Source organism: Eurypyga helias, unplaced genomic scaffold (genome assembly GCF_000690775.1).
Source record: "Eurypyga helias isolate BGI_N326 unplaced genomic scaffold, ASM69077v1 scaffold11753, whole genome shotgun sequence".
NCBI classification, from domain to species: Eukaryota; Metazoa; Chordata; class Aves; order Eurypygiformes; family Eurypygidae; genus Eurypyga; species Eurypyga helias.
In genome coordinates, this window is record NW_010241888.1 from 24,930 (window position 1) to 37,411 (window position 12,482).

General features: G+C 42.3%; 1 protein-coding gene across 1 annotated transcript in view; it reads left to right on the forward strand.

Moving 5' to 3' along the window:
• The window catches only part of PLCB1 (phospholipase C, beta 1 (phosphoinositide-specific)), a gene marked incomplete at its 5' end in the record, with an annotated part of 101,430 nt that overhangs the window by 18,230 nt on the left and 70,718 nt on the right, over positions 1-12,482 (forward strand). The window contains 5 exons of the mRNA XM_010148895.1: positions 505-604; positions 3,568-3,672; positions 4,399-4,508; positions 9,952-10,084; positions 10,978-11,031. Of these exons, the coding sequence (XP_010147197.1) occupies positions 505-604; positions 3,568-3,672; positions 4,399-4,508; positions 9,952-10,084; positions 10,978-11,031 (502 nt within the window). The remainder of the gene's footprint in view (positions 1-504; positions 605-3,567; positions 3,673-4,398; positions 4,509-9,951; positions 10,085-10,977; positions 11,032-12,482) is intronic.

A 12,482-nucleotide genomic window follows, 5' to 3' on the forward strand; every position in this document is an offset into this window, starting at 1 on the left:
AGAATAGTCCTATGAAGAGTGGCTGAGGGCACTGGGGTTATTTAGGCTGGAGAAGAGGAGGCTCAGAGGAGACCTTATCGCTCTCTACAACTACCTGAGAGGAGGTGAAGCAAGGAGGGTGTCTGTCTCTTCTCCCGAATAACAAGCAATAGCACAAGAGGAAACAACCTCAAGTTGCACCAGGGAGAGGTTTAGGTGGAATATTAGGAAAAATTTCTTCACTAAAAGGCTTGTCAGGCACTGGAACAAGCAGTCAAGGAGATACTTCAGACGTGTAGGTGTGTTGCTTAGGGATATAGTTTAGTGTTGGACATGGCAGTGCCAGGTTAACTGTTGGACCTGATGATCTTAACGAACTTTTCCACCCTAAACGATTCTTTGATTCTATTCTACGTTACTATCTGCTAGACTGAACTTTCTCTTTGTCTGCTATGTAGCCTATGTCTGGAAGGAGCTGTTTCATTCAGAGCAGGAAGTTAATAATGCAACAATATTGCCTTCTAGGTCGTTTTACCTTCCCTGGCGTGTTTGAGGCTAGCAGTCTATGAAGAAGGAGGAAAATTTATTGGTCATCGGATATTACCAGTTTCAGCAATTCGACCAGGTAAACCTTTTTCTCCGTTGAGACAAACATTGTGTAGTAAAAAGAAACTGCAAGCCAGAATCCCAACTGCTGTAAATCAGCAGCCACTCTGCAGATTTATAGCCAGTGGCGATTTGAATAACCTATCTCAACTTTCAGAAGAAAAACACCATATTTCACCAGAAATTTAAATTTGTCATGATCCAGGAACATCAGCAGAACAAAAACATTGGAGGCATGGTTGGCACCTACTCGTCTGGAGCAGATCAACTGCATGCTCACAGGTTGATGCTAAAAAGTGCAATTGTACACCCTTACGAGGAAAGGGGGCAGCAACAGCCAATTTTGATGTCATCTTTGTGAGAATGGTAGATGGCTGGGAATGAAAGCAAAATACGCTCCTCTAATGTGATTTTTACATGCACACAAGAACTGACCTATATGCAGGCTGCTGTATCTCTGTAAAACCTTTAAATCAACCCAAAATTACTTTCATCTTCATCGCTGAAAATGTGAAAAAAAAAAATAAACCATTACTGGTCTCTTCTAAATTATATTATTGTTTCTATTAGTGGCCACTTAGCTGAAAATTGTCTTGTGTGACAACTCAGCCCTAATTTTCCAGGCTAGAGACTTGTTAGAGATCGTGTTTCAGAAAGATGCAGTGACATTGGCATTCTGAGCAGGACAAGTGTCCAACTTCAATGCCAGCTTTTCCAGTGGGGGGAGGGGAGGAAACTAAATTAGGGCAAGCATATGTGCCATGAACATGCTCCCAGTTCACTCGCAGTGGAAAAGGAGGAATATCTGTCTACCCTGGGCCTTATCTGGCCAGTCCCAGCAGTAGCACAAAACTCACACTTCCCTCTATCCAGCAGCTGTGTCCATCTTATTCCTGGAGACCTGATCTTGGGTAGTGTATGGATCAGTCCCTTTTCTCGTGGCTGGTGATGTCAGGACTCTTCTGAGAAGAGCTCCAAGCGGTTTTGAGTTAGCTGGGGTGGGTTGCAAGTGCAAACAGGCTAGCCATGGGAGGTGGCTGCTGGGCATGTCACTGCTCCAGGGTTTCCTCGCCAGTTGTCACTTCCATTTCCCTTCTCCTTCCCTTCTTTCCACCCCACTCTTGGCCATGCACACCTGGCCCTTCTGTTGAGCCAGCTCTGCCAATCTCCACATCTGTTTTGTGAGCCAGCTCAGCTTCTCAAGCCAGCAGAAAACTCTCCACTGGTTTCTGCTGGCTTAATGGCTATAATTGCTTCATGGAGGGTCTCCCAAGCTCCAGAGGAAGGTAGTTGACGGGAGAGGAGAATGGTGGGTGTGAAGGATTTCTCTCTTCTGTTGGGAGTGAGCTCTTGCCGCAACTGTTCCCCTTTCATGGCACGCACCCTTCATGCAGCACAGAGTTCATTTGTCAGAGCACTGAATCATGTACCTGCTTTTAAGCTTGTGCTTTTTAGAACAAAGGCCGCTGTGTTAAATCGTACAAGGACTTTGAAAAGCTTTTACCCGCAGGCCTATCTTCTGTCCTTTTGACTCCAGTAATCATTAGCCTGCAGCATGTGATGAGAACAGCACGTTGATTTTAGTTTGTGTACATGCTGAAAATTTGCTGGAGGAGCTTGAGGGAACTAAGAAACCTTTGTAATACATAATTTCTCTCTTTTCTGAGACGTTACTGAAAACTATATCATATCATACAAATCCACAGAATTACCATTATTCCCAAAGCAAGGATTTAAGCATTACGTGGAGAGGGAGTTGTCCACATCAGCCAAGTGAGGATCCCCCCAGATTAGTGTGTCCAGCTCGTGACTTGTGTCTTTACCCGTGTGTGTGGCTCTGTGACCGTGCTTCAGCCGTGGCGTGGGAGGCACCATGAGGCGTGGGAGGCAGCGAGTGTGCAAGCACTGAGATGCTGTGACAGTTTGCTGGGACTGAAAGTCCCTTTCTTCCACCCCTACCTGGGCACTTCCATCACTGTCTTTAAACTGGCATTAATACGTCTGACCTTACGGTGAGGCATTTTGGAGACCTGAATTCGTGGGAGACTCTTCGCAGTTTCTGAAGGTTGCTTTCTCAGGGGTTTAGCTTGCTGAGCTGCCTATCTACCCTGTCAGAAAAGTGTCACTGCACAAGAGAAGGAGCAGCAGACGGTGGTAGGTGGCGGGGAGAAAGGGTTTGGGGCTGCCCCATCCACAGTGCCTTGCCAATGAATTGTCCAAGCTGCTCTGCAGTGTGTGCCCTCACTCTGACAAGACAGCCAGCTTTCAAAACACTCTGAAAAGACTCTTTCTGTGGAAACATTTTTAAGGTTGGTCACCCAATAAGATTCATACACACATACACTTTGGAGATACATTGCCACATTGTATCTACAATGGATCTATTGATACAAAGTGTATCTTTGTAGATACACTGCCTCATCCTGCCACATCCAGGCTGGATGAAGCTTTGAGCACCCTGGTCTAGTGGAAGGTGTCCCTGCCCATGGCAGGGGGGTTGGAACTGGATGGTCTTTAAGGTCCCTTCCAACCCAAACCATTCGATGATTCTATGATTGTCTGTTTTTCAAGTTAGGTGCTGTGTTTTGGATGGACTGTTACATCTCAGCTTTACTTGGCTGCTCAGATCCCTGTGTATTACAAGGGTCACTTTTCAAACTTGAATAAGAGCTCCAAAACTGAAAAAAAAATATATCCAGCCAAAAGTAATAGAGTGCAACATTGACAAATTTTAGCATTATTTGCAGATGCAAAAATAAAGGGAAAATACTGTTGTAAACTGCAGTGTTGTGTGTCTTTCTGACAGTCCCTTGTCTGTATATTAATCTCTCAAACCCGTCAGGTGAATCTTTCCCCACCACAAGTCCCTAGGGTCGCTTGCTCAGTCGGAGCCACACTATAAATAACAAATGATAACGCAATTACCTTGGAAATGCCTGTGGAAGAGTTTATGCTCTGAACTGGTTGTTCCTTATTTTGCAGGCTATCACTACATCTGTTTGAGGAATGAGAGGAACCAACCTTTGACACTGCCAGCTCTCTTTGTGTACATAGAAGTCAAAGACTATGTACCTGATACTTATGCAGGTAATTCTGTGACACTTTCCTGCTGGGAAATACAGAGGTTAATCGAAATGGAAATGAATATATTGCGATAACGGTCCTGTGAACAAACCTCTGCATCTGATGGATCGTTATGTCTCGTCACTCCTACAAGATGGCCTGATTTACAGCAGCCTGCCTCAGGTTTAGGACTGGGGCCAACTCTTCTTTTCCGCAGACCTAAAGGAGGAAATACCGCTGGCATTTGCCACTGAAACACAAATGAAAGTTTGCGTGCGTGACACAGTGGGATGTTATTGTTTCCTAAGCAGAGGAAAGTGCTTAATGTAGAGAGCATTGTATTTTGGAATCAGCACTAAACAAGGATAGGTTTAAAGACCATACTATGCATTTCCAGTTAAAAACAGTATTCTGTATAGCTATTTTGACTTTTTTATAAAACAGTATTTTTACTAATGTTCCTGTGTGCCTCATGTGAAGCAGGATCCTTGCTGGCTGATGCTGTAAGCTGTGAGAATCCATCATAAAACACTGTGCAGAAAATGCACATCCACGAGACCCAAGCACAGACTCAAAGAGGGTTCGTGTGGGAATACTTGTGCATGATGGTGTACTCCCCATTTTCTAGGACATAGGAGTACCTATCAGCGGCAGATCTGTACAAAAAATACTGTCTCTTTCTTAAAACCTGAGAGGCACTGGAACCATCACATAAGGGGTTCGAAACTGAAGTATTTGCATTATTCCTAGATGTGATCGAGGCCTTATCCAATCCAATCAGATACGTGAACTTGATGGAGCAGAGAGCTAAGCAACTGGCCGCGCTGACTCTGGAAGATGAAGAAGAGGTAAAGAAAGAGGTACGGGAGGTTTCAGAATCTCTGCAAATTATATTACAGTATTTAAAAGCACCTACTTGGCTTAGAAAGACAAATACTGAAAGTCCCTGGGAACTGTATGTGTTGATGACTTGAACATCTCACCCAGAATGAGACGAGGATACATTAGGGCCAGGAAGCATTGTGCTGTCTGTGTGGTCTCACTGAAGGCAGCTTGGAGCAAGTTACTCTTCAGAGGTAAAGAGACACCAAAAGCTGAATGAAAAACCATGCTATGTGTATGCTGATTTGCAACTTTGTTAGGTAGTAAATGATATCTTTGTAAGGCATTGCCTGTTGGTTTCCAGTGTGACGCTGAAGTTCCCCTTACAAAAAAGACAACTTTATGTCAGTGGCTTTTCCTGAAAATATTACAAATTTTCCAGAATTTCAGGCTATGTTTCTGAAGAGGTTATTCTGTTCAGAAACATTCATGGATCTCAGATTATGATGTCTGTATACGCTCTCCATGAGCAAAAATGCCTGAAGAGACCCAGTATAATCATAAAATAATTTAGATGGGAAGGGGCCTCTGGAGGTCAACTGATCCAATGCGTCACAGATCTTAGAAAGAGAGGCAAGAGGCAGAAGACCGTAGAGTAAATAACTGTTCAGGCCTATTCTAGCTTAGCTGAAAGCTACAGGAGCCACAGTTTCAAATGCTAGGTATGTGTTTGGGTATACACAGTTACCTACAGCCTAACCTGTAAACCCTCTTTTTCTGTACAGTTGGAGGAGTTGTGCCTACAAAGGCGTAGATGTTATTCTGAGCGTACCTGAGAGTATGGCAGTTCAGCTTTGGTTTCTGATATACTCCACGCACAGGCAAATATTCAGTCCCTCTGTTCCTGACATTGTCATTGGGACATCTTTTAGCAGGGTTTAAAAACATCAGCCTTGTATTTTAAAGATTGCATGTGTCAGACGTTAGGCGTATCGTGTGAATCAGAAGGTGCTCAGTACAGGTCTCTGGCGAAGATAGAGAAAGGCTCTATAATCCTAAACTGCCCTCAGCTCTGGTGCCTGTCATCTTCAATTCTCAGATGTGCAAAGCCTCACTGAACTAGATTTTGTAACCAAGAATACATTCCCAAAGCAGACCAGATGAGTGAAAGTCATTACAATTCAGTGGCCAACAATTTACTCTTTGTGCAGTGTCACAAGTTCGGCTGAATGAGGACACTGTGAAATGCTCAACAGTATCTTAGACATTGATCTAGGACGCTCTACACATGAGATTCTATTTTAATAGCAAAGTCTTTTTTTAACATAATCCTTTAAATACCTTAGAGGTCATTTTTACTTCTGAAAAAGTACAGATTTTCCTGGTCTGTACAGGCTTATTTGGTAGAAAAATTCTGTCACGGAGTTTCTTCTAAAGCAAATGGGAAGAAATATAGATGAATTGTAGTGCTCAGGTAGTGCTACCATACGTCAAGGAGCTTGAAAGCTCACAGGATAAAGGAGCCTGTTTTGGAGTAGCAGAGAAATACTTTTCTAAAAAGAAAACTGTAATGACTGTAGTGGTGCATTTACTAAAAATGTATAGCCATTCAGTTAGATGCAGTAGCAAGGGCCAGGTACAAAATTGCTGCTTGAAGTGGCAATCTAAATACACCCTTGTTACCTTCTATTTATAAACACCCATTCTAGGTAAGATATTTGGCAGCTGGGCTGTACTTAGAAATCTTGACTTGCCTGGTCATGTTATGTGATGATGGTGTTTTCAGCAGACCTGACTGTTATGTTCATTTACGCTGGCCCAGGAGAATCACCTCGGTTTATGTTTGCAAGTACGTTCACTGGCAACACAGCTAAATAAACCCAAGTAAGTTTGCCAGATATGTACACATGAGTGCACCTGGGTTCAATTTTCCTATGTACAGTTTCAGATTTACACACTAGAAATGTTTGTGTGCGAAGCTGCGCTGTCTCCTAGCACAGACTCCACCTCCCCGCACCTCTCTCCCTCCCTTCACACACGTTTATTTATCTGAGCTGGGTTCTTGCAGCTGTCACAGGAAAACCCAGAGGGTTGGGTTTTTTTTTTTGCTGCTTAGAAGTTTAAACTGTATCTCTGTAAAAATTTCCCCAGGCTTCTTGCAAAAGTGTAGCCAAATAAGGTACCGAATAGTGAATCGGTTTGAGCAAATAAATGAGCCTTTCTTTAGGCTTCATATTACACTGCTTGTTAATTATCAGTGCAATAACATAAAGGAAGAATGCTGATGAACTGACAGAATTTTACAGCATCTTTTCTATACTTATTTGCAATGTTCCCATTGTGAGCATAACGTGGATTCCTACCTTTAGCTTTCTGGTCAGTTCTTGCTTTCCAGCCTGGCCGTAGAACAGCTATTTCTGAAATAGAACAGCTATTTCTGCAGAATGGAAGTATTGTAATACTTGCAGTGTGGGTTTTGCACCTTTAACTGTGCTTATCTGAGTACACTGGAAATCTTCATGAGTGTACAGGTAGTGAAGGTTGCCTTCTCTTCCCCTGTTCGGCATCCTTTACAGGCAGGAGGAATAAGCCATAGGCATTTGCAGCTGTGGGTACCTTAGAATGAATTAATCCCAGCCTAAACTAAACCAGATTGATGTAGCTAGTTTACACAGTTTCATCCCCACAGTCATGGGAGCAGAATTGCGTAGGGGCCTAAGAAAAGCTACCCAGAGTAAAATGCATTTTGGCTGTGCCCGCTGGTGTAATGTCCCTGGGGCTGTCTGTTAATTCCCACGGCAGTCAGGGAGTCAGGAGGCCTTGCTGGCTCCTTAATGTGTCTGACATGGAAGCAACAGAGCACTGTTCATATGTTCTATGACCTGTTCATAGAATCACAGAATGGTTTGGGTGGGAAGGGACCTTAAAGATCACCCAGTTCCAAACCCCCTGCCATGGGCAGGGACACCTTCCACTAGACCAGGTTGCTCAAAGCCACATCCAGCCTGGCCTTGAAGACATCCAGGGATGGGGCATCCACAACATCTCTGGGCAACCTGTTCCAGTGCCTCACCACCCTCTCTGTGAAGAATTTCTTCCTGATATCTAATCTAAACCTCCCTGATTTCAATTTATACCCATTACCCCTTGTCCTATCACTACAGGCTCTTGTAAAAAGTCCTCTCCCAGCACCCTTGTAGGCTCCCTTCAGATACTGGAGTTTCTACCCATAAAACAGTGCTGAAATGGAAACTACTGTTTTGCATGCCTGCATATAAATCGAATGTGTGTAATCAGTTGGCTACTTTGGTTAAATAAAATGAATTTGGCAGGAAACGTAAGCAAAAGATTCTCTAGGACAGCAGCTGCACTTAGAGTATCAGATACCACTATCTAAAATGCCAATTTATGCATAATTTTTGGAATTATAATGTTACAGTAATGGAAATTAAGTTGACCTGACACTTCTTACAGGGAGACCTTGCCTACGCTTGCTTATACTTTGCCAAGAAGGACAGAGGCAAACTGACTTCAGAACTGCCCACCTGGGCCCACAACACAGCCCCAACATCCTCAGTGCCAGAGATTTCCCAACCCCAACATACTGCAACTCCTTTTCTCTGTAAAAACAAACATAAACCATATAGATATGTCCCTGTATGCCTGAGTATCTTTCTATTTAGTAGACGTACTGTCTTGCAAAAGACATGGCAACATGTGGAATATAAACCACTTTCTCTGAATAGTAAAACTATAAATTACAAGGCTGGATTACATCATGTTTTAAAAAGAGCCTAAAATATTCTCCACTGAGGGAAAATCATGTTTACTCTAGCATTCTGTGTGGTGAATTATGAGAAGAGAAAGTGCTTTTTAATGAGATTAGATTGCTTGATGCAGTGAAAATTACTCTTTATTCACTTCCTGATCCTGTCTCACATTTCTGCTTTAGTTACTGCAAACAGATGTTTTCTGTCCAAAACTGACAGCCTTATTAATAGCTTCTCAACAAGCTGTGATGCACCACATACAAACCTAGTCCTCAAAAAATAAGATAATACCCAGTTTCTCGTGCAGTGACTTTTGGGGCACAAACTTGCCATAATTTAGGAATTCCAGCTTTTTTTGTATTAAATGTTGATGGTCTATACAGCAAGCATTATTTTATTAATGAATTGCATCCTGTGAGGAGTTTATTTTAAGGAAAATTGAGGGGATAACCACGTCTCTGTTTGTCACAGCTACAGCTTTTGCCAGTCACGTTGTTCTACTGCCATAAGATCGTGTTTTTCCTTATTTTATTTCAGTCGTTCCTGCTTGATATAAATGGAGTTGTTGGCATAGGTTTTCAATCGCATCATGTGTCTGACTACAGTAGCACTCTCCTATAATTTTGGTAGGAAAAGGTTGTTGAGCCAGAAATCCTTTTGCAATATACAGTATGTTGTCAGGGCCAAGGTGAAGGAAATCAGCAGCAGGAGCAGCACAACACAGATCAAAATGTGTGTTGCCTCGATGCAGTGCAGGCTGATATTTTGCAAGTGTGGAGTAATCAAGGGGAAAAAAACCCAGCAACTGTGGTATCCTGGCTCTGTATGTAATGTGATTACCCTCAAAGGGTAAAATGGAAGCAGCTGAAGGAACAAATCCAAAACTACCCCGAGACGCCATGGCAACTGGCCCCTCGCAGGGACAGCGGGAAGCGAGGCTTGGCCATATCAAAATAAGAATTGCTTTGAATGACCTTCTGTTGCTGAGTGCTTGCTTAAAACCTGATGGTCACAAGGAAAATTATGAGATGTTCAGTGCATGGCACGACATACGCTGTAAGCCTGAGCCTTTAGGAGACTGGAGAGAAAGAAAAGATTGTGGAAAATGCTTAAATATTTGGATACCACAGATGTATTTATGCAGCAGGATGGAGGTACTGTTTACATATTATCCTTGGAGTGTGGTTACAAGAATGTAAGATCTTGGGAATCAGAAATATGTCTCTCCTCTGTAAGAACGGTGAATAATGATAGTGCTGTGTGTATCTATGAAATTTAAAAGTAATTTTGTGTACGCATTTTATTCACAGCAGGGATTTCAGTACGATTTTCATGCCAGCTTCTACATTATTTCTAGAAAGGTTTTATGGCAGAGAGCAACGCTTTTCAATAAAATACAGATTTCACATCTGGTGCAGCTAATATATACTGTACTGAAAGACGTCCCTGATGAGTTATATGCACTTAAAATAAAAATACTTTTTCAGAATAATACATGCTCTTATTTCTTCCTGAAATTTACCCTACAAAAATGAACCACCTGGATTACCATGGCTCTTAACGGTATCTTATTGTTTGTTTTCTTTTAGAATGATTTATATATAACACTTACAGAATTTTACATTTTAAAAGAGGCTGAACTAGACCTGCAAGAAAATAATTTTAAGTCTGTTCGTTGGGAAGAATAATGTAAAACATTATGTGTTTTCAGATTGACCATGGGGATGCAGCACCCGAAGCTAACAATGAACCTAGGCCAACACCAGCAGAGAATGGAGTAAATTACACTGCCTCTCTTACACCGAAACCAGCAACTCAGGTTGTCCATAGCCAACCAGCACCAGGTAAAATAAAAATAAATAAATAAACCAGGAAAAAAAAAAAAACCACACACAAAGGAAAACAAAAAAAACCCCATATTTTCAAAAATAAATCTGGATATTAATTCTTCATGTAATTTGCATTTAAATAACCAAGGGAGTGGGGGGCCGTGCATGTTGTTCATTTTGTTTTTATAAAATAGGTTAGGCAGAAATCTTCCCACTACTTTAGTCTGCTGCTAGGGCCTGTCTTCTTCAGCAAGTATCTTCTACTTACCAGGCGCTTTTGTGGTGCAACTGAATTTCTTTACAGGCAAGGAAATACACTGGGTTTATTTCTTCTTCTCATTGTTGCAAGTGCAGAAATCTCTTTAAACTGTTTTTATAAATATGCCTATTTTATGCATGTAGTTATATCTTACTCCCCACACAAAGTATAGTCGTAGATACTTACATATTTTGTAGTGACATGTCTCCTATAACAAATGCTTGTTAAACCAGTGTTTATAATTTTATGACTGCGGTCTTCATAGGCTTGATCTAATTGACTTCCAAGGAGCTGGATTCACCCTGTGTACAGAAATTTTGCACTGAGATCATAACACAGGGCAGTTGCACTCACTGTCAGCCTAATACCACTTCAGTGACTCATGGGAGTGGTATCAGACAGTTCTATAACATCCTCCTCATGAGCAAAACAACAAAGCTAAGGTAGGTTTTGGGAGCCTTTTCATGATGGTTCACAGGGTTGGTGGTGTTTTCCACGGTGCTACTCTTCCACGCAAGAGGTGTGTTTTCTCAAATGCCGTGTGGGTGTGTGTCCTGTGTCACCTGACATGTTTTAATAGGCAATCAAGCAGCAGAGTAATGGCTGTTACTTTAAAGAAACTAGAATCAGTCATCTCTCTTACCTCTAGGTTCGGTGAAAGCACCTGCAAAGACAGAAGATCTTATTCAGAGTGTCCTCACAGGTAATAATCCTACGGTTTACACTGCATGAATGATACACTCTTTTTTTGTCAAGAGAAACATATTTTTTCATGAAATAGGCCATCTGCCTCAGACATTTCTTTGAGTGATTAGGACTGCAGTAATTCATAGTAAATGTACATACCATGTTTTCTTCCTCAGCTTTGAAGTTATTAAATGTTTGAGCATATGTTTCATGAGACTGGTCTTGGGTGCCAACAAGGAATTTTTTTAAAATGTTATATTTTTATAGTTTCACACACATTACCATCTAATGCAGACACAAGGCCAGCGTTATTATGAGAACAAAAGCTAAATTTGCTCTGAATATTGTGAATAGTAGTGAAACCATTTTATCTCCATTAGCCTTGCAGTGTTCCCATTGCTCCTACAAAATTGTAATTACCATTATGTCAAGCAAACTGGTTTGTCAGTGCCCTGCTGTCAGGAGTCATGTCCTCCAGCCTGGACTTGTGGTTCAGATTGCAAATCTCATAACTCAGTTTGGTTTATAGTCATTCTCCTACATTAGAACCCACTCCACATGTCCAAATCATATGTAGGCCAACAATTAGGTATGGAAACCAGGTAAGACACGTGAAATTCTGCATGTTGGTTGCCCCTTACTCAGTCTCCCTTACGTGTGGTAGAAAGAGGCTGGCCTAGATTGTGGAAGTACCTGCTGGTCTCATACAATCTGTTGTCTGGGAAGGGGTCTGCAGTCTGGCTTTCCCGGAGCTGTGACCCCAGACCATGCAAGTCATCGTTCCCTTCGGCGCTTTGTGACTTTTTTTAATTGCTGATTCAGGGTGAGCTTGTGGAGGTCAGGCTAGCAGACCCTGAGCTTGAGCTGTGATCTGGGTTCACAGAGCATCCTTCATAGCTGCTGTTGGAGGGAGAGCACTGGTGGGCAGTTCTCAGCCTTTAGCTACTCATCCTTTGCTGGACCAGGTGTCTATGACTCCACTGATGCAGGGTCTCCATCAAGAGAGATGGGAAGTCTCCCAAAACGCTGTGATGATCCCAGGAGAGATGCTTCCAGCCACTGCCCAGGTCAAGGCAGGAGGGCAGGCAGCTAAAGCGCTGTCTGTGAAGGGGGTTTAGGCATCAGCATGTTAGGTAGCCCATCCAGTGGGAAGGGAGACTTGAAGTGTCGGTACAGTGGGTACAAAATGACCTGTGGTCATATCTATGTAAGATCATGTTTTTATATGTTGGGCTGATGGGAATATTTTGCATCTGAACGGGGTTGAGGAAAGGAAGTACGTGGTTTTTATTTTGCTACACATCTTGGTGTTCTAAATTTTCATTTCACTTCTTCCTCATATCAATTAAATTTGCTATAGTATTTTCAATCTGGTTAGCCTGTTTCCAGATAAGTCTGCTCTGTGCTAGTTTAAGCTGGCACGTTTCACTTGGCAGCACCAAACAAGCATGCTTTGTTTCATTCCTG